The sequence below is a fragment of the Perca fluviatilis genome, chromosome 18 (assembly GCF_010015445.1).
Source record: "Perca fluviatilis chromosome 18, GENO_Pfluv_1.0, whole genome shotgun sequence".
Classification (NCBI taxonomy): Eukaryota; Metazoa; Chordata; class Actinopteri; order Perciformes; family Percidae; genus Perca; species Perca fluviatilis.
In genome coordinates, this window is record NC_053129.1 from 36,431,240 (window position 1) to 36,451,217 (window position 19,978).

At 42.5% G+C, this 19,978-nt stretch overlaps 1 protein-coding gene across 1 annotated transcript in view; it reads left to right on the plus strand.

Annotated features, from left to right (window-relative positions):
- LOC120546466 (centrosomal protein of 170 kDa protein B-like) overlaps positions 1-14,042 on the plus strand; it is a 62,365-nt gene extending 48,323 nt beyond the window's left edge. The window contains 5 exon segments of the mRNA XM_039781393.1: positions 4,495-4,632; positions 10,444-10,532; positions 10,687-10,780; positions 10,874-10,925; positions 12,554-14,042. Coding sequence (XP_039637327.1) covers positions 4,495-4,632; positions 10,444-10,532; positions 10,687-10,780; positions 10,874-10,925; positions 12,554-12,747 — 567 coding nt within the window. The 3' untranslated portion in view covers positions 12,748-14,042.
- Positions 14,043-19,978: the final 5,936 nt, after the last annotated feature.

Genomic DNA, 19,978 nt, shown 5'->3' on the forward strand with positions numbered 1-19,978 from the left:
CACCTTCTCATTCAATGTGTTTCTTTATTTTCATGACTATTTACATTGTAGATTCTCACTGAAGGCATCAAAACTATGAATGAACACATATGGAATTATGTACTTAACAATAAAGTGAAATAACTGAAAACATGTCTTATATTTTAGATTCTTCAAAGTAGCCACCCTTTGCTTTTTTTGATAACTCTTCAAACCCTTGGTGTTCTCTCAATGAGCTTCATGAGGTAGTCACCTGAAATGGTTTTACCTTCACAGGTGTGCTTTGTCAGGGTTAATTAGTGGAATTTGTTCCCTTATTAATAAAAAAAGCAAAGGGTGGCTACTTTGAAGAATCTAAAATATAAGACATGTTTTCAGTTATTTCACACTTTTTTGTTAAGTACATAATTCCATATGTGTTCATTCATAGTTTTGATGCCTTCAGTGAGAATCTACAATGTAAATAGTCATGAAAATAAAGAAACACATTGAATGAGAAGGTGTGTCCAAACTTTTGGCCTGTACTGTATATATGACTTTTTTGCAACGAAAATGCGGTGATTATGAAATCATGCAAGCCCCTCATATTTTGCGTGGAAATCGGCAATTTATGCGGCCAAAGTGCGGCGTATTTGGGCATAAATATGCGGACTTTGGCTGATTATGCGTTGAGTTATGCGATCGCATAATCACGTTTTTCTGGAGGGACTGTATATAGCAATATGTAAGTCTCTTTGGATAACAGCGTCAGCTAAATGACATGTAATGTAACGTAATAAAAATCCTGAGAAAATCTGATCATCTACTTAAAATCCTGAATCAAATCGTGAATCGAGTGTGTCATTACATCCCTACTGATGTCTCCCTGTGGTTGTTGTTGTTGTTAGCACGCTGTATCCCAGCAACACTAAAACTAAAACTCACCATGGCAGCTGCATGTTGACTCGCTGCATGCGTTCACCGGCCAGCTTTAATCACCAACACCAACAGTTTATATTAAAGGTCCCATGGCATGAAAATGTCACTTTATGAAGTTTTTTAACATTAATACGAGTTATCCCAGCCTGCCTATGGTCCCCCCCCAGTGGCTAGAAATGGTGATAGGTGTAAACCGAGCCCTGGGTATCCTGCTCTGCCTTTGAGAAAATGAAAGCTCAGATGGACCAATCAGGAATCTTCTCCTTATGAGGTCATAATCGGGAAAGAGACTTCAGATACAGTATTAGGGGACCACTAAGGTCTATATAAAAGAGACTTCAGATACATTATTAGGGGACCACTAAGGCCTATATAAAAGAGACTTCAGATACAGTATTAGGGGACCACTAAGGCCTATATAAAAGAGACTTCAGATACAGTGTTATGGGACCACTAAGGCCTATATAAAAGAGACTTCAGATACATTATTAGGGGACCACTAAGGCCTATATAAAAGAGACTTCAGATACAGTATTAGGGGACCACTAAGGTTATATAAAAGAGACTTCAGATACAGTATTAGGGGACCACTAAGGCCTATATAAAAGAGACTTCAGATACAGTATTAGGGGACCACTAAGGTTATATAAAAGAGACTTCAGATACAGTATTAGGGGACCACTAAGGTTATATAAAAGAGACTTCAGATACAGTATTAGTGGACCACTAAGGCCTATATAAAAGAGACTTCAGATGCAGTATTAGGGGACCACTAAGGTCTATATAAAAGAGACTTCAGATACAGTATTAGGGGACCACTAAGGCCTATATAAAAGAGACTTCAGATACAGTATTAGGGGACCACTAAGGCCTATATAAAAGAGACTTCAGATACAGTATTAGGGGACCACTAAGGTCTATATAAAAGAGACTTCAGATACAGTATTAGGGGACCACTAAGGTCTATATAAAAGAGACTTCAGATACAGTATTAGGGGACCACTAAGGTCTATATAAAAGAGACTTCAGATACAGTATTAGGGGACCACTAAGGTCTATATAAAAGAGACTTCAGATACAGTATTAGGGGACCACTAAGGTCTATATAAAGAGACTTCAGATACAGTATTAGGGGACCACTAAGGTCTATGTAAAAGAGACTTCAGATACAGTATTAGGGGACCACTAAGGTCTATATAAAAGAGACTTCAGATACAGTATTAGGGGACCACTAAGGCCTATATAAAAGAGACTTTAGATACAGTATTAGGGGACCACTAAGGCCTATATAAAAGAGACTTTAGATACAGTATTAGGGGACCACTAAGGTCTATGTAAAAGAGACTTCAGATACAGTATTAGGGGACCACTAAGGTCTATATAAAAGAGACTTCAGATACAGTATTAGGGGACCACTAAGGCCTATATAAAAGAGACTTTAGATACAGTATTAGGGGACCACTAAGGCCTATATAAAAGAGACTTCAGATACAGTATTAGTGGACCACTAAGGCCTATATAAAAGAGACTTCAGATACAGTATTAGGGGACCACTAAGGCCTATATAAAAGAGACTTCAGATACAGTATTAGGGGACCACTAAGGTCTATATAAAAGAGACTTCAGATACAGTATTAGGGGACCACTAAGGTTATATAAAAGAGACTTCAGATACAGTATTAGTGGACCACTAAGGCCTATATAAAAGAGACTTCAGATGCAGTATTAGGGGACCACTAAGGTCTATATAAAAGAGACTTCAGATACAGTATTAGGGGACCACTGAGGTCTATATAAAAGAGACTTCAGATACAGTATTAGGGGACCACTAAGGCCTATATAAAAGAGACTTCAGATACAGTATTAGGGGACCACTAAGGCCTATATAAAAGAGACTTTAGATACAGTATTAGGGGACCACTAAGGCCTATATAAAAGAGACTTCAGATACAGTATTAGTGGACCACTAAGGCCTATATAAAAGAGACTTCAGATACAGTATTAGGGGACCACTAAGGTTATATAAAAGAGACTTCAGATACAGTATTAGGGGACCACTAAGGTTATATAAAAGAGACTTCAGATACAGTATTAGTGGACCACTAAGGCCTATATAAAAGAGACTTCAGATGCAGTATTAGGGACCACTAAGGTCTATATAAAAGAGACTTCAGATACAGTATTAGGGGACCACTGAGGTCTATATAAAAGAGACTTCAGATACAGTATATAGGGGACCACTAAGGCCTATATAAGAGACTTCAGATACAGTATTAGGGGACCACTAAGGTCCATATAAAAGAGACTTCAGATACAGTATTGGGGCAGGACTAGGGACTATATATAAAAGGGGACTTCAGATACAGTATTAGGGGACCACTAAGGTCTATATAAAAGAGACTTCAGATACAGTATTAGGGGACCACTAAGGTCTATATAAAAGAGACTTCAGATACAGTATTAGGGGACCACTAAGGTCTATATAAAAGAGACTTCAGATACAGTATTAGGGGACCACTGAGGTCTATATAAAAGAGACTTCAGATACAGTATTAGGGGACCACTAAGGTCTATATTAAAGAGACTTCAGATACAGTATTAGGGGACCACTAAGGTCTATATAAAAGAGACTTCAGATACAGTATTAGGGGACCACTAAGGTCTATATAAAAGAGACTTCAGATACAGTATTAGGGGACCACTAAGGTCTATATAAAAGAGACTTCAGATACAGTATTAGGGGACCACTAAGGTCTATATAAAAGAGACTTCAGATACAGTATTAGGGGACCACTAAGGTCTATATAAAAGAGACTTCAGATACAGTATTAGGGGACCACTAAGGTCTATATAAAAGAGACTTCAGATACAGTATTAGGGGACCACTAAGGTCTATATAAAGAGACTTCAGATACAGTATTAGGGGACCACTAAGGTCTATGTAAAAGAGACTTCAGATACAGTATTAGGGGACCACTAAGGTCTATATAAAAGAGACTTCAGATACAGTATTAGGGGACCACTAAGGCCTATATAAAAGAGACTTTAGATACAGTATTAGGGGACCACTAAGGCCTATATAAAAGAGACTTCAGATACAGTATTAGGGGACCACTAAGGTCTATGTAAAAGAGACTTCAGATACAGTATTAGGGGACCACTAAGGTCTATATAAAAGAGACTTCAGATACAGTATTAGGGGACCACTAAGGCCTATATAAAAGAGACTTTAGATACAGTATTAGGGGACCACTAAGGCCTATATAAAAGAGACTTCAGATACAGTATTAGGGGACCACTAAGGTCTATATAAAAGAGACTTCAGATACAGTATTAGGGGACCACTAAGGCCTATATAAAAGAGACTTCAGATACAGTATTAGGGGACCACTAAGGCCTATATTAAAGCATCCAAAGAGCAGCATGTCATGGGACCTTTAAATCCCCTTTAAAGGCATATTATGCTACAGGTCCCCCTACAGGTTGTCTTCATGAGACAACCTATAGGGGGACCCAAGCTGGAAAAGTTGCATAGCATGCCTTTAATATAACAGCAGTTTATATTGAGTGGTTGGACTCCCTTTGCTCTCGTTCCAGCTGGTCCAACATATCCCCGAGGCCAGTTTAAACTTCCAGAAGGTTCCTCCCGGTTCTGCAGTCGTCTCGGACCTGGACGCTAACATGAACGAGCCGGAGGCCGCTTCTAAGCAACGCCGTCCGTGGAACCGCCAAGAGGTCACTGTCCAATCACACAGAGGCTGATTACTGTCCAATCACACGGAGGTTTATTAAAGAGGCGCTCCCTGGTTTCTAGGGGTGGTACGGTTCATGAAAAAACATCCGAACTGCTCGGTTGGCTTGTCTCTGTTCAGAGTGTGTCCGTCAGTACACTGTTAATGGTCACTAACCACTTCCTGCCGTAGTGCCCCCTTTATACACCGATGTTAAAACACTGACTGGAAATGACGAGCGGGATGAGCGTGACCAACGCAACACATGGCAGCTGATTGGACGAACACGTCACGTGGGTCTTGCTGCTCCCGAATTTCAAAACCGACTTTAATGGCGTCTCGTTCTGAATGCGATCTCGTATTTTATGAAAATAGTTCACCGAAACGTGTTTCTGAAAACATTTTAAGTGAGAAATAGGCCGTGCAGTTGCTGAATCTGTCTTCATTTCAGATCAACAAAGGTCAGTTTAAAGGTGCCCTGCCATACAAAACCATTTTTACTTGCATTTTTTTTAATTTGTTAGGTCCATATGTGTGTTTGTGGTGAATGTGAAAATGAACTGCTACCTCCTCTGTCCGCTCTAGCAACTGAACAGAAATAAGAGGAGAAATCAGGCCAATCACAACAGCTGGTCAGTCTGACATCATGCTGCCTGAGCTCATTACTATTCATGAGCTCGCCCAGTTGCGCTGGGTAAAGGATTCTGACAACCAGGCTCTCATTGGCTAGCTGTTAGCCAATCAGATTCAAACAGCTTAGCTTGTTGAATATTAATGAGAACTGGCAGAAATCGAGCTCAGTCTTCCTGTGGTCTTTCTACACCACGCTAGAATGGCTTGAAACAAGGTAACCACGGTTACAGAGTCCATGGTAGACCTTCAGACATCACCACAAAGTCATGAAATACGTCTGGCAGGGCACCTTTAAAAGATTTTCGTCAGATTTTGAGATCAGCGAGACGAGCTGACCGCTCCTCAAGTGGCGTGTGGCGTGCTGCTGCTGCAGGTCAGGTGGGAGAGATAAGGAAGGCCGACCGGAGTTGGAGGATGGGCCAGCGTCGTTTATAGTCTGGTGTGTGGGAACATTTAGGATTTCATGTTACCTACGATGACAGCGGAAACCAAACTATAGATAGAACTGCCACTGTGTGCAAGCATTGTGCAACATGCATTCAACATGCTAATTTTAGCTATATATCATATGCTGAAGTATATTTCTGGAGTGTTCAAGATTAAAAGAATATGATATGATACGAACCGAACCGTGGGTTTGGTGAACCGTGCCGCCCCTACTGGTTTCAGTCAGCTTTTATGTGGAGACGATGTGGGCAGAGTACAGCTGCTATAGTTTGTAGGGTATGGCTTGGATCAGTGGTGTAGTCTAGGTTTTTGTAGTGCGTGTACTGTGGGTACCCAGTCTGTGCTGCCTGCACAATCCCATACGCGCAAGATGTTCGTGCATGCGCTGATGATTAGGGGTGTGCAAAAAATTTGAATCGCGTTTCAAGCTCTACCGATTCAAAATCGATTCATATTTTTTACATTTTTATTTTTTATTTTGTTGTTGTATGTCTACTGGAATCACATGATGGATGGATGGATGGATGGATGGATGGATGGATGGATGGATGGATGGATGGATGGATAGATAGATAGATAGATAGATAGATAGATAGATAGATAGATAGATAGATAGATAGATAGATAGATCTGACCTTTCCTAGTGGGTACACCCTAACCCCTGACCTTTCCTAGTGGGTACACGGTAACCTCTGACCTTTCCTACTGGGTACACGGTAACCTCTGACCTTTCCTAGTGGGTAACCTAACCCCGACCTTCCTAGTGGGTACACCCTAACCCCTGACCTTTCCTAGTGGGTACACCGTAACCCCTGACTTTCCTACTGGGTACACGGTAACCTCTGACCTTTCCTAGTGGGTATACGGGTAACCTCTGACCTTTCCTAGTGGGTACACGGTAACCCCTGACCTTTCCTAGTGGGTACACGGTAACCTCTGACCTTTCCTAGTGGGTACACGCTAACCCCTGACCTTTCCTAGTGGGTACACGGTAACCCCTGACCTTTCCTAGTGGGTACACGGTAACCCTTGACCTTTCCTAGTGGGTACACGGTAACCCCTGACCTTTCCTAGTGGGTACCCTAACCCCTGACCTTTCCTAGTGGGCACACGGTAACCCCTGACCTTTCCTAGTGGGTACACGGTAACCCGCGACCTTTCCTAGTGGGTACACGGTAACCCATGACCTTTCCTAGTGGGTTACACGGTAACCCTGACCTTCTGCGGGTACAATCTTGACCTTTCCTAGTAAGTCACCAACCCCTGACCTTTCCTAGTGGGTACACGCGGTAACCCTTGACCTTCCGGTAGTGGGTACACGGTAACCCTTGACCTTTCCTAGTGGGTACACCCTAACCCTTGACCTTTCCTAGTGGGTCCACGGTAACCCTTGACCTTTCCTAGTGGGTACACCCTACCCCTGACCTTTCCTTAGTGGGTACATCGTAACCACGACCTTCCTAGTGGGTATATGGTAACCCGGACCTTTCCTAGTGGGTACACAAACCTCTGACCTTTCCTAGTGGGTGTATGGTAACCTCTGACCTTCGTGGGGTATATGGTAACCCATGATCTTCCCTAGTGGGTGTGATGGTAACCTCTGACCTTTCCTAGTGGGTACCAACCTCTAACTTTCCTTTAGTTATACGGTAACCCTGACCTTTCCTAGTCGGGACACGGTAACCCCTGACCTTTCCTAGTGGGTACACGGTAACCCATTACCTTTCCTAGTGGGTACACGGGTAACCTCTGACCTTTCCTAGTGGGTACACGTTAACCCATGACCTTTCCTAGTGGGTATATGGTAACCTCTGACCTTTCCTAGTGGGTACACGGTAACCCCTGACCTTTCCTAGTGGGTACACGGTAACCTCTGACCTTTCCTAGTGGGTACACGGTAACCTCTGACCTTTCCTAGTGGGTATATGGTAACCTCTGACCTTTCCTAGTGGGTACACGGTAACCCCTGACCTTTCCTAGTGGGTACACGGTAACCTCTGACCTTTCCTAGTGGGTACACGGTAACCCCTGACCTTTCCTAGTGGGTACACGGTAACCCCTGACCTTTCCTAGTGGGTACACCCTAACCCCTGACCTTTCCTAGTGGGTACACGGTAACCCCTGACCTTTCCTAGTGGGTACACGGTAACCCCTGACCTTTCCTAGTGGGTACACGGTAACCCATGACCTTTCCTAGTGGGTATATGGTAACCTCTGACCTTTCCTAGTGGGTACATGGTAACCCATGACCTTCCTAGTGGGTATATGGTAACCTCTGACCTTCTAGTGGGGTACATGGTAACCTCTGACCTTTCCTAGTGGGTACATGGTAACCCATGACCTTTCCTAGTGGGTATATGGTAACCTCTGACCTTTCCTAGTGGGTACATGGTAACCCATGACCTTTCCTAGTGGGTATATGGTAACCTCTGACCTTTCCTAGTGGGTACATGGTAACCCATGACCTTTCCTAGTGGGTATATGGTAACCTCTGACCTTTCCTAGTGGGTACATGGTAACCCATGACCTTTCCTAGTGGGTATATGGTAACCTCTGACCTTTCCTAGTGGGTACACGGTAACCCCTGACCTTTCCTAGTGGGTACATGGTAACCCATGACCTTTCCTAGTGGGTACATGGTAACCCCTGACCTTTCCTAGTGGGTACATGGTAACCCATGACCTTTCCTAGTGGGTACACGGTAACCCCTGACCTTTCCTAGTGGGTACACGGTGTATACCTGCATGCATGGTGGCCCAATGGTTAGCACCGTGGCCTCACAGCAAGAAGGTTCTGGGTTTGAATCCAGGTCGTTCCGGGCCTTTCTGTGTGGAGTTTGAATGTTCTCCCCATGTTTGCGTGGGTTTCCCCCACCGTCACCATCTAAAAACATGTACTAGGTTCTCCAGTCAGTGCCCTTGAGCAAGGCACTGGCTCAGATCTGTAGTTGGTCCCCGGGTGCTTTGTGATTGGCTACTCACTGCTTCCTCAAGGGATGGGTTAAATGCAGAGAATGAGTTTCGCTACATGTATGTGTATGTGACAGTAAAGTACCTTTACCTTTACCACAGAGACTACACCACTGGTTTGGATTATTTCCTGAAAATACAAAACGACAGTGGGCAACATTAACGTTAATTGATTGATTGATGGCTAGATACAGGCGTTTAGGAACAGGGTTGCAGTACACCAACTAGCCTAGAAATCTAGACCACCCTAGCAGCAGCAAATGTAATCTGTAGCCAGGGTCGTCTAGCAACTCTCCGTTGGCTTGCGAGCTGGAAAAACCAAACTCTGGTCAGGCCAATCACATCGTGTATAGAGTCATTGGGCGGGGCTTATGGCTGCTGCTGGAGAACAGCGGTGTTTGGAATCGGCTTTGGCCGCGACTCTGGAAGACTTGTTCAGCTTTTCTTTGAGAAAAGAACAACGAATGGCACTGAAGTCATTCTTAAAAAAGGAATGTTTTTCAGTTACATGGCTGTTGTTTGGTAAATCCATGTACCAAATACCCCCGGTCAGGGTACATCTTAACACAAGTTCAAATGGGGTAATTATTGAAACAAGTTTGAGAACCAGTGGTCTAGAGGAAGCAGAAATGGATCATAAAGTATGAGTTGTTGAGGTATGTGTTGTTGACTGATGAAGGTCTAGCCGGTTGGACGAAGCAGAGCTGTGATATAACCGCCTGAGTCTGACACTGCTGAGGTTAGTTTTGGGTCTGGAAACCAGGAATAGTGTTGCTCTTCAGAACTACGCTAAATCTCGCCAAATCTGGGCTGATGTAATAATTTAACTCTTCATACTTCCCCCAGGAACGTGTTGTTCCCCTTTTATCTGATCCACCAACTTGTATAAATATAACGAGTATTTTGCAAACTGTCTTCACCAGAGCTGTTTCCCTTCCAGCCTCAACCGAAGAAAAGTGTGTTTGTGTGTGTGTGTGTGTGTGTGTGTGTGTGTCTCTATGTGTGTGTCTTTGTGTGTGTGTGTGTGTGTGTTGTCTTTGTGTGTCTTTGTGTGTGTGTGTCTTTGTGTCTTTGTGTGTGTGTCTGTGTGTGTGTGTGTGTCTTTGTGTGTGTCTGTGTGTCTCTATGTCTGTGTCTGTGTGTCTCTATGTGTGTGTCTGTGTGTTAGTGTGTCTGTGTGTCTCTATGTCTGTGTCTGTGTGTCTCTGTGTGTGTGTCTTTGTGTGTGTGTATGTGTCTCTGTGTGTGTGTGTCTGTGTGTCTGTGTGTGTGTGTGTCTGTGTCTTTGTGTGTATGTGTGTCTCTGTGTCTTGTGTGTGTGTGTGTGTCTGTGTTTTTGTGTGTGTGTGTGTGTATGTGTGTGTCTGTGTGTGTGTGTGTGTGTGTGTGTGTGTGTGTGTCTGTGTGTGTGTCTTTGTGTGTATGTGTGTGTGTGTGTGTTTGTGTGTATGTGTGTCTCTGTGTGTCTGTGTGTGTGTCTTTGTGTGTGTGTCTCTCTATGTGTGTCTGTGTGTGTGTGTGTGTGTGTGTGTCTCAGTGTGTCTGCGTGTGTGTGTGTGTGTGTGTGTGTGCTCTGTGTCTGTGTGTTGTGTGTGTGTGTGTGTGTGTGTGTGTCTCTGTGTGTCTGTGTGTGTGTGTGTGTGTGTGTGTGTGTGTGTGTGTGTGTGTGTGTGTGTGTGTGTGTGTGTGTGTGTGTGTGTGTGTGTGTGTGTTCCTGCCTGGGCTTCCTGTTTATCTTCTTGTGTGTCTCTGATAAACTCTTCCAGGTGATTCTGGACAACCTGATGCTGAATCCCGTGTCTCAGCTCTCTCAGGCCATCCGCGAGAACACGGAGCAGCTCGCTGAAAAAATGAAGTAAGGGAGCCCTTTAATGACTTTCAGAATAAACTGTCTTAGAACCATTTTTTTCTCCTGTGAAGTTAGGGTTAGTGTGTGTAGTTTTGTGTGTTGTGCGTCCTATCAGAAGTCGTTGTGCGTCTGCTGGAACTCTGCGCTGTTTGTTTCTCAGGGTTTTGTTCCAGAACAAGGCGGAGGTTTGGGAGGAGATCGAGGCGAAGATCAACGCTGAGAATGAAGTCCCCATCCTGAAAACCTCCAACAAGGTTCCTCTGAAAACTCTTTCCCTATCAGACATAACACACAGGATGTGATGTGAGCGCCGCTGCAACTTTCTCTCTTTCTGTTTCTTGTTACAGGAAATCACCTCCATTTTACAGGAGCTGAGAAGAGTCCAGAGGCAGCTGGAAGGTACTTGGAGCAGATTGGGTTTGCATGTTTTATGCTGTTTGTGTTTTCTGAACACAATCAGACACAAGTTTATATCTAAATGTATTTAATCAGGTTTTCACTGCTACATAAAATATATTCCTAGTTGTTTTTTCAAGCATTTAAATTGGGTTTTAAATCATTTAGTCTTTGTGTAACAACACTAACTGTAAAAGACAACGTCGTCTGCATAAAAGCGTACGTTTGTGTGTGGAATATCCGAAGATTAGGATTAATATCAATGTTTTTAAAAGACGCTTTAGAACTTTCATATCTAAATGTATTTAATCAAGTTTTCACTGCTACATAAAATATCTTCCCGGCTAATATAGCAGGGTTCGAATTACATGGGAGCCGAGCTCCCATAGAGAGAGGATGAGCTTCCATTAAAGCAGTAAAATCATACGCACCATTATTTAATTTACAAATAAAGCACTTTTTCCTTCAATATACCGAGACATATTTATGTTAATAAACAGCCTAAAAGAACGCATTAGGCCTATGCTACTGCTAGGCACATATCGTGATTGCAGCATGGTTTTGTATGTACTTCACCACCAAGCCACTAGGGGGCACAGGAGCGCACTATAATTTTTAGAGCTCGCTAACGTTAACCCTTTTAGAAGAAGAACTGGTCGAAATCGTGTAAAGTTCAGAACCAGCAACCATGCCACCAAAAATATATGTATAATATTTTTAAAGAGACCCCCACAAAGATTAAATCATAATTCGAACACACAATGTTGGGCATAAATCACGATATTTGTACCGTATTTTCCGGACTATAAGTCACACTTTTTTTCATAGTTTGGCTGGTCGTGCGACTTGTAGTCAGGTGCGACTTATATATCAAAATATCTATAATTTAACATGTTTTTAAATGTTAATTCATACTGAAAACATTACCGTCTACAGCCATGAGAGGGCGCTCTAGGCTTGTGACAACTAGACAAAGACAACTGAGAAAGAAAAGAAAATCCTATTCTGCAGATTACAAACTGCAGGTAGTAAAATATGCAGCAGGAAATGGTAATCGAGCAGCAGAAAGAAAGTTTGGAGTGAGAGAGAAACTTGTGAGGGACTGGCGAAAAAGTGACTCTTACTATAATGAAGAAAACAAAGAAAGCTAATCGACTAGTCGCGGGCTGAAAGCAAGATGGCTGGTCAACGGTGCAGTTACGTCTCCACGCCCTGGTAGTTGTTCTATGTGCTATTGTGTAGTTGAATAACTTGCCTTTCCAGATTAAATGTCTGTTCTTGGTCTTGGATTTTGTGAAATAAATTTCTAAATAAATGTGACTTATATATGTTTTCTTCCTCTACATGACGCATTTTTTGACTTATGCGACTTATAGTCCGGAAAATACGGTACTCAGAGGCCGAATCAATCTTTGTTTCCTGAAAGGTAGAGACGGGGCGAAGTTCGGTGATTTATTATATAATTTAGTATGTATTATATTGAGGTTTTTTTTGCATTTAAATTGGGTTTTAAATCATTTAGTCTTTGTGTAACTAACCCTGTTAATGTCCCAGGTGTCTATCACTAAATAAGAGATATAACCTGCAGTGGATATAGTGTGATAATGAATGTCTTCTTGTGCTTGCCGTAGTTATAAACACCATCGTGGAGCCTGGTGGCGTTCTGCAGCCGGCAGCGGTCGGGACACCGTCCCGCGGCCAGACTCGGACGTCCTCCAGAGACAAGAAACCCGCCGCCAAACCCCGCGGTGCTCCCGCCACCAACGCCAATGAAAGCACCAAAAGAGCACCGCGTGGACCGGACGGGGCGCACTACATGGCCTGAACGGGCCACCGTAGCTTCTCTGGAGTCTGGAGACACTGTGTGTCCACACCGCTGTCCCGTCCAACCATCGGTAACCATCGATTACCATCAGTTACCATCACCCAGGTTACTTTCTGTAGCGCCCAGAGAGGCAGGAGTTACTTTCTGTAGCGCCCAGAGAGGCAGGAGTTACTTTCTGTAGCGCCCAGAAGTTACCTTCTGTAGCGCCCAGAAGTTACTTCTGTAGCGCCCAGAAGTTACTTCTGTAGCGCCCAGAAGTTACGTTCTGTAGCGCCCAGAAGTTACTTCTGTAGCGCCCAGAAGTTACCTTCTGTAGCGCCCAGAAGTTACCTTCTGTAGCGCCCAGAAGTTACTTCTGTAGCGCCCAGAAGTTACTTCTGTAGCGCCCAGAGAGGCAGAAGTAACTTCTGTAGCGCCCAGAAGTTACCTTCTGTAGCGCCCAGAAGTTACTTCTGTAGCGCCCAGAAGTTACTTCTGTAGCGCCCAGAAGTTACGTTCTGTAGCGCCCAGAGAGGCAGAAGTAACTTCTGTAGCGCCCAGAAGTTACTTCTGTAGCGCCCAGAAGTTACTTTCTGTAGCGCCCAGAAGTTACTTTCTGTAGCGCCCAGAAGTTACTTTCTGTAGCGCCCAGAAGTTACTCTCTGTAGCACCCAGAAGTTACTCTCTGTAGCACCCAGAAGTTACTCTCTGTAGCGCCCAGAAGTTACTCTCTGTAGCACCCAGAAGTTACTTTCTGTAGCGCCCAGAAGTTACTCTCTGTAGCACCCAGAAGTTACTCTCTGTAGCGCCCAGAAGTTACTTCTGTAGCGCCCAGAAGTTACCTTCTGTAGCGCCCAGAAGTTACTCTCTGTAGCGCCCAGAGAGGCAGAAGCTTTCTAGACTAGTTCGGCTTTTTTTATTGTGTTGTTCGCAGTTTCCATATGGCAAGAAAATCATTTAAGACAAATGTTCTGCAAAGATGGTATTCATGTGTTGGCGGTGGTCAACCTGTTCTCTCTCCCAACTCGTAAATACTGATGCTTGTTCAGCCGCTAACAAAACGTCAGAAATGTAGCAGAAAAACGTTGAAAGAAGCGACGAAAACAGCGGGTAAAAAGCAACGAAAACGTTGAAAGAAGGGACAAAAAAGTAGAAAAACGGCAACAAAAATGCTGGAAAACTGACAACAACTTCGGGGAAAGAAATGCCTGTATGTGAGGTAGTAGTTTAAAGACAGACAACAGTAGAGAGTAGTGGAAGAAGTACTCAGATTACTGCAGTACTAATCATCTCAGCTGGACTTGTAGGCCGTTATATTGTTCGCTATTTTCATTTAGAATAAAACATCAGATTTTATAAACTATATGTGTTTTGTGTGCAGAAATCTTAATGTGTAAAGTAACTAAAGTAACTAGTAACTAAAGCTGTAACAGATGAATGTAGCGGAGTAACTAAAGTAACTAGTAACTAAAGTAACTAGTAACTAAAGCTGGGCTTATGTTTCCATGACACGCGGGAAGAACGGCACAGTTGGGTTTAGATAAAGAAGAATGGGACAGTTGGGTTTAGATAAAGAAGAACGGGACAGTTGGGTTTAGATAAAGAAGAACGGGACAGTTGGGTTTAGATAAAGAAGAACGGGACAGTTGGGTTTAGATAAAGAAGAACGGACAGTTGGGTTTAGATAAAGAAGAACGGGACAGTTGGGTTTAGATAAAGAAAACGGGAGAAAAACGGGACGTTGGGGTTTAGATAAAGAAGAACGGGACAGTTGGGTTTAGATAAAGAAGAACGGGACAGTTGGGTTTAGGTAAAGAAGAACGGGACAGTTGGGTTTAGATAAAGAAGAACGGGACAGTTGGGTTTAGGTAAAGAAGAACGGGACAGTTGGGTTTAGATAAAGAAGAACGGGACAGTTGGGTTTAGGTAAAGAAGAACGGGACAGTTGGGTTTAGGTAAAGAAGAACGGGACAGTTGGGTTTAGGTAAAGAAGAACGGACAGTTGGGTTTGGATAAAGAAGAACGTAACAGTTGGGTTTAGGTAAAGAAGAACGGACAGTTGGGTTTAGGTAAAGAAGAACGGGACAGTTGGGTTTAGATAAATAAAGAACGGGACAGTTGGGTTTAGATAAAGAAGAACGGGACAGTTGGGTTTAGATAAAGAAGAACGGGACAGTTGGGTTTAGGTAAAGAAGAACGGGACAGTTGGGTTTAGGTAAAGAAGAACGGGACGGTTGGGTTTAGGTAAAGAAGAACGGGACGGTTGGGTTTAGGTAAAGAAGAACGGGACAGTTGGGTTTAGATAAAGAAGAACGGGACAGTTGGGTTTAGGTAAAGAAGAACAGGACAGTTGGGTTTAGATAAAGAAGAACGGGACAGTTGGGTTTAGGAAACATGATACGCGGGACACAATCCCCGGTCTCCTGGGTGAAAGTCCTGTTGTTTGACCCATCCCCCTCCCCCAACCACCTCCCTACGCTGATTTTGGGGCTGTCATACTACTCTCTACCGTAGTCTCTCTTAATGCTAGGTTATCTTCTACTCTCCGTGGAGCTGCTGCTCTCCCCGCTACCTTCTACTAACACGCTGAAGGGGGATTTCTTCGTTGCTTCAGACGCTGACAGCCACCGTCCAGACGTCCTTATTTTACGAGTTTGGAGTGAGAACGGGCTGGTTTCAGGGCGCTGCCTCTCTCCGCCACTAGAAACCTAAATATAGGTCAGAATCATGCTGGAACAAACCATGTATGGGGGAGTTTTTCAGGGACGGTGGTCTCCGATACCTACATAAAGAACTCGTTGGACGTCTAACAGCTACAAGTTCCTCTGCTGGCGGTGTGGATCCACGGACGCCTCCCAGAACAAACCTCCCTTCTCTCCAGTGATCGAGTCCGTAAGAACAAATGCTTTTTGAAAGAACATACCTATGTAGGACTGCTTCTACATCGCACAAGCTGAACAACATTTAGTGAAAGCTACAAAAAGAAGACGCTGCTCTCGTCGCAGTAGTATGTGGACGATGTGTGAACTTTGTGCTTTAATAATCTGTTGTTGCGTTGCATTTGAACAGATTGTGTCTAAAGTTGTCTGTCTGTATTTAAAGCCTAACTCTCTCCAAAATGCAACCTAGGGTCTTTTTGTGAATGTACCCAAGTCAAACTTTTGTTTAAAAGCATACTTTTAAGATTTACCGTATTCCTGTTTTTCGGTCAAATGGCCTTTTGAATGGGAGCTTGCGTTAAGGTGTAGAGCCCCTGGGGATACTTGGAGCAAAGTCTCATGTTGTGTCAAGCCTTCTTAGTGGTTTAAAAACAGCTATTTTGAGGATAGCACAGCAATGCCCCTAGCACTCCCATTCAAAAGGCCATTTGACCAAAAAACAGGAATACGGTCAATCTTAAAAGTGGCACTTCTATCCTAAATATGCTTTTAAAGCAAAGTTTGACTCGGGGACATTCACAAAAAGACCCTAGGTTGCATTTTGGCGAGTTAGGCTTTAAGGAGAGAAGTGGTAGCCGTCTTGAATCAACAAAAAAAAAAAAAGATGTAATGTTATATTTTATTGAATGTTTCCTTTGCCATGTCGCTGTGATTGTGCGATAACTGTGAATGTGCTTTAGAGTCGCTGAATGTCGACCACGAGAATCTACGCTCTGAGTGATGAAAACACAAAGATTTGGTTTTATTTCGTCGGAGAAACTCTCGGTCTTCCTGGGCGTCGGATAGCATTTAAAATCAGGCTGAGGTCATCTTAACTCTCCTGTTGTCCTCGGGTCAAGTCTGACCCCCTTTTTTAAAGTTTCCTTTATCAGAAATGTGGGTTTCTTTCAACAAAATTTCCCCAAAATAACACGCAGCGCTCTTAATTAAATTGTTAAAAAAAAAGTCAAAGAATGTCGACTAAAATAACATAAAAAAAAATAAAAATTGAAAAAAGGGACTAAAGGCTTTGAAAGCCTCAAAAAACAGCAGAATTAAGCTTTGAGAAAAACGTCAAACACAACAAGGCACTAACAAGGTTTTAAAAAGGGACAAAAACGTCAGAAATGTTGAGAAAAGCATCGAAAAATGTGAAAAAAAGTATTGATTTTCAGTTTTGACTCGGGAGGATAACACGAGGGTTAAGATAAGATTAGAATAACTTTATTGTCTGTCACCAGTCTTTGACAGGGGAGGCTCAAATTACATACAAGATACACACAAGATACATACAAGATACATACAAGATACATAAATGATTCATGCAAGATACATACAAGATACACACAAGATACATACAAGATACATACAAGATACATAAATGATTCATGCAAGATACATACAAGATACATACATGATACATGCAAGATACATACAAGATACATGCAAGATACATGCAAGATACATACAAGATACATACAAGATACATACAAGATACATACAAGATACATGCAAGATACATACAAGATACATGCAAGATACATGCAAGATACATACATGATACATGCAAGATACATACAAGATACATGCAAGATACATGCAAGATACATACATGATACATGCAAGATACATACAAGATACATACATGATACATGCAAGATACATACAAGATACATGCAAGATACATGCAAGATACATACAAGATACATACAAGATACATGCAAGATACATGCAAGATACATACAAGATACATACATGATACATGCAAGATACATACAAGATACATGCAAGATACATGCAAGATACATACAAGGACACACAAGATACACACAGATCCGTATAGAAACGGTGACCATGCAAACATGCAAAGTGCAAAAACTGCTGTTGGATGTTGTCTGTGTCTGGCTGTCCAGTGTGCTGATGGAAGTGCGGATGAAGGGTTTTGGCAGGGCTGTAGTCAAGACCACCTTTGTCGAGTCCCAGACAAGTCCAAGACCAGGACTAGTCGAGTCCAAGTAAAGACAGAGTCCAAAAAGTTTGAGTCCAAGTCAAGACCGGGTCCAGGACAGGACAAAAAAACAGTCTTATGCATGACAGTATCAAGACAGTAATTTGGGGTTAACTAAATGTGATCTTGGCAGAACTGGCAGACTTCTTCTTCTTCGTTAGTGTGTGTGAATGAATGAAAGTGAAGGGCAATAACATTAGCGTCACGTTGTGATTGGTTATCAGGTGGCCAGTGTATCACTTTCCCTCCAATATTATTAGAAACACGATAAAGACACCTGGACTCGGTCGAGACCAAAAGACATATTTGGCAAGACCAGTGGCAGAGTGAGACCGAGACAAGTCCGAGACCATAGAAACACCTTCTCGAGTCCAAGACCAGACTCGAGTACTACAGCCCTGGGTTTTGGTAAATGTTTTTCCTTGCTAACGGGACTCTGTAGCGCCGATCCAATGGCATTTCCTGTTTCCTGCTGCCTTCAGCGGGCGGTTTGGTACTTTTAATCCAACTATACGAGCATGAGAAGAAGATGGTTTACGTTTTATAATCTCAACCAGAGGTATTTAAAGATATCAACAAAAGTCAAAGTACAGAAACAGATCTGGTGACTCATTTAGAGCCAACTTTAATAATTAAAATCACTCGCTGTTTATTCAACGTTGAGGATGTCTTCATGCTTTGCATGCTACTGCAGTTTCTGTGAACTTGTTGAACCTGAGAGGTCCCGGTACCGGGTTCAACCCACTCTGAAGTCAGGCCTCCTGTTGTCCTCGGGTCAAATTTGATCAGAAATTTTGGATTCTTTCATCCAAATTGTCCAAAAATGACATGCATGGTTCCATACAACGCTCCTTGCAAGTTAAACGAAGGATCAGTTCACTACTTTATTGAATTTTGGGTGTTTTTTTTCTCCAAAAAAACTAAACTAAACGTTGACAAAACACAAAAAAATTATATAATTTCATATAAATGAGGTTTCTTGACCATGAATTTGAAAACAAATAGTGTAAAACTAGTGGTACTAAATGGTGTGAGTGGTGTACAGTATACTGATGGTAGTGTAGACAAAGAAAATGTTGAAAAAAAGTGTTTCAATTTCAGTTTTGACCCAGGAGGACAACACAAGGGTTACGAAAAGTTGCTTTTTCATAATCTATTTACACCAGATATGACTGTTAAACTCTTCATCGTCAGCTTTCAGAATCCGTACACCTACCGAATGTCGTCCAAACTGTCTTATTACGAAGCCTTTTAACAATAAAGACGTAAACACACAAACTTTGTAAATTTAAGGCCGGTTACATACTGGCTGCGTGGCGTCTGCGTGGTGTTTTCTACGTCTTTCCCACCAGAAAGGTGTCTGACTGCTGCTGCTGCTAGCCTCGTCTGGACACATGGATGTTTCCCATAAATATAAATATATTCTGATCTGATTACAGCAGAGACAACGTCGGCAGTATTGACGGTAAAATAGGCTCCAGAATATTTCCTTCTGGACTGACATTTTTTCCAACATTTATGTCGTTTTTTGACATTTTTTCCAACTTTTCTGTCGTTTTTTGACATTTTTTCCAACCTCTGTCGTTTTTTGACATTTGTTCCAACGTTTCTGTCATTTTTTGACATTTTTTCCAACGTTTCTGTCGTTTTTGACATTTTTTCCAACGTTTCTGTTGTTTTTTGACATTTTTTCCAACGTTTCTGTCATTTTTTTGACATTTTTTCCAACGTTTCTGTCATTTTTTGACATTTTTTCCAACTTTTCTGTCGTTTTTTACTTTTTTTTGCAACTTTTCTGTCGTTTTTTACTTTTCTTCCAACATTTTTGTCGTTTTTTGACATTTTTTTCCAACTTTTCTGTCAGTTCATCCAGAAGATAATCTTTAAATCTGACACTCAAAGTGCACTTACTTGCTCTGTTTCTGGAGCTTTCAACAGCATGTTCGGCTCTCTTTACATCCCTTTGTTCAGAGGGGTTTAAAACTAGTCTCTGAAGTCTTTGCAGAAAGCGATGAAAGGTGAGACTCTAAACTAGTTTCAGACATTAGCGTGTAAGGCAATGTTTTGCATGCAAGAAAAAGTCACTGAACCTCGAGACGTTCAACCATCAACATGTCATTTATTAATGTGTATTTGTGTCTAATCGACATATAAACATCTTTTCCTATTCTATGTTGTCTGGAAACTCTTCCAACACGCTTGCGTGTGGCGTGAAAAATAGGCGTCGGTCCTATTTCTAGCTGCACGTGTTTTCGGCGCGGCTCGAGCAGCGCCTTAGATGCGCGTGTCACGCGTGTCTAACCCAGGGGGGGTCAAACTCAGTTTC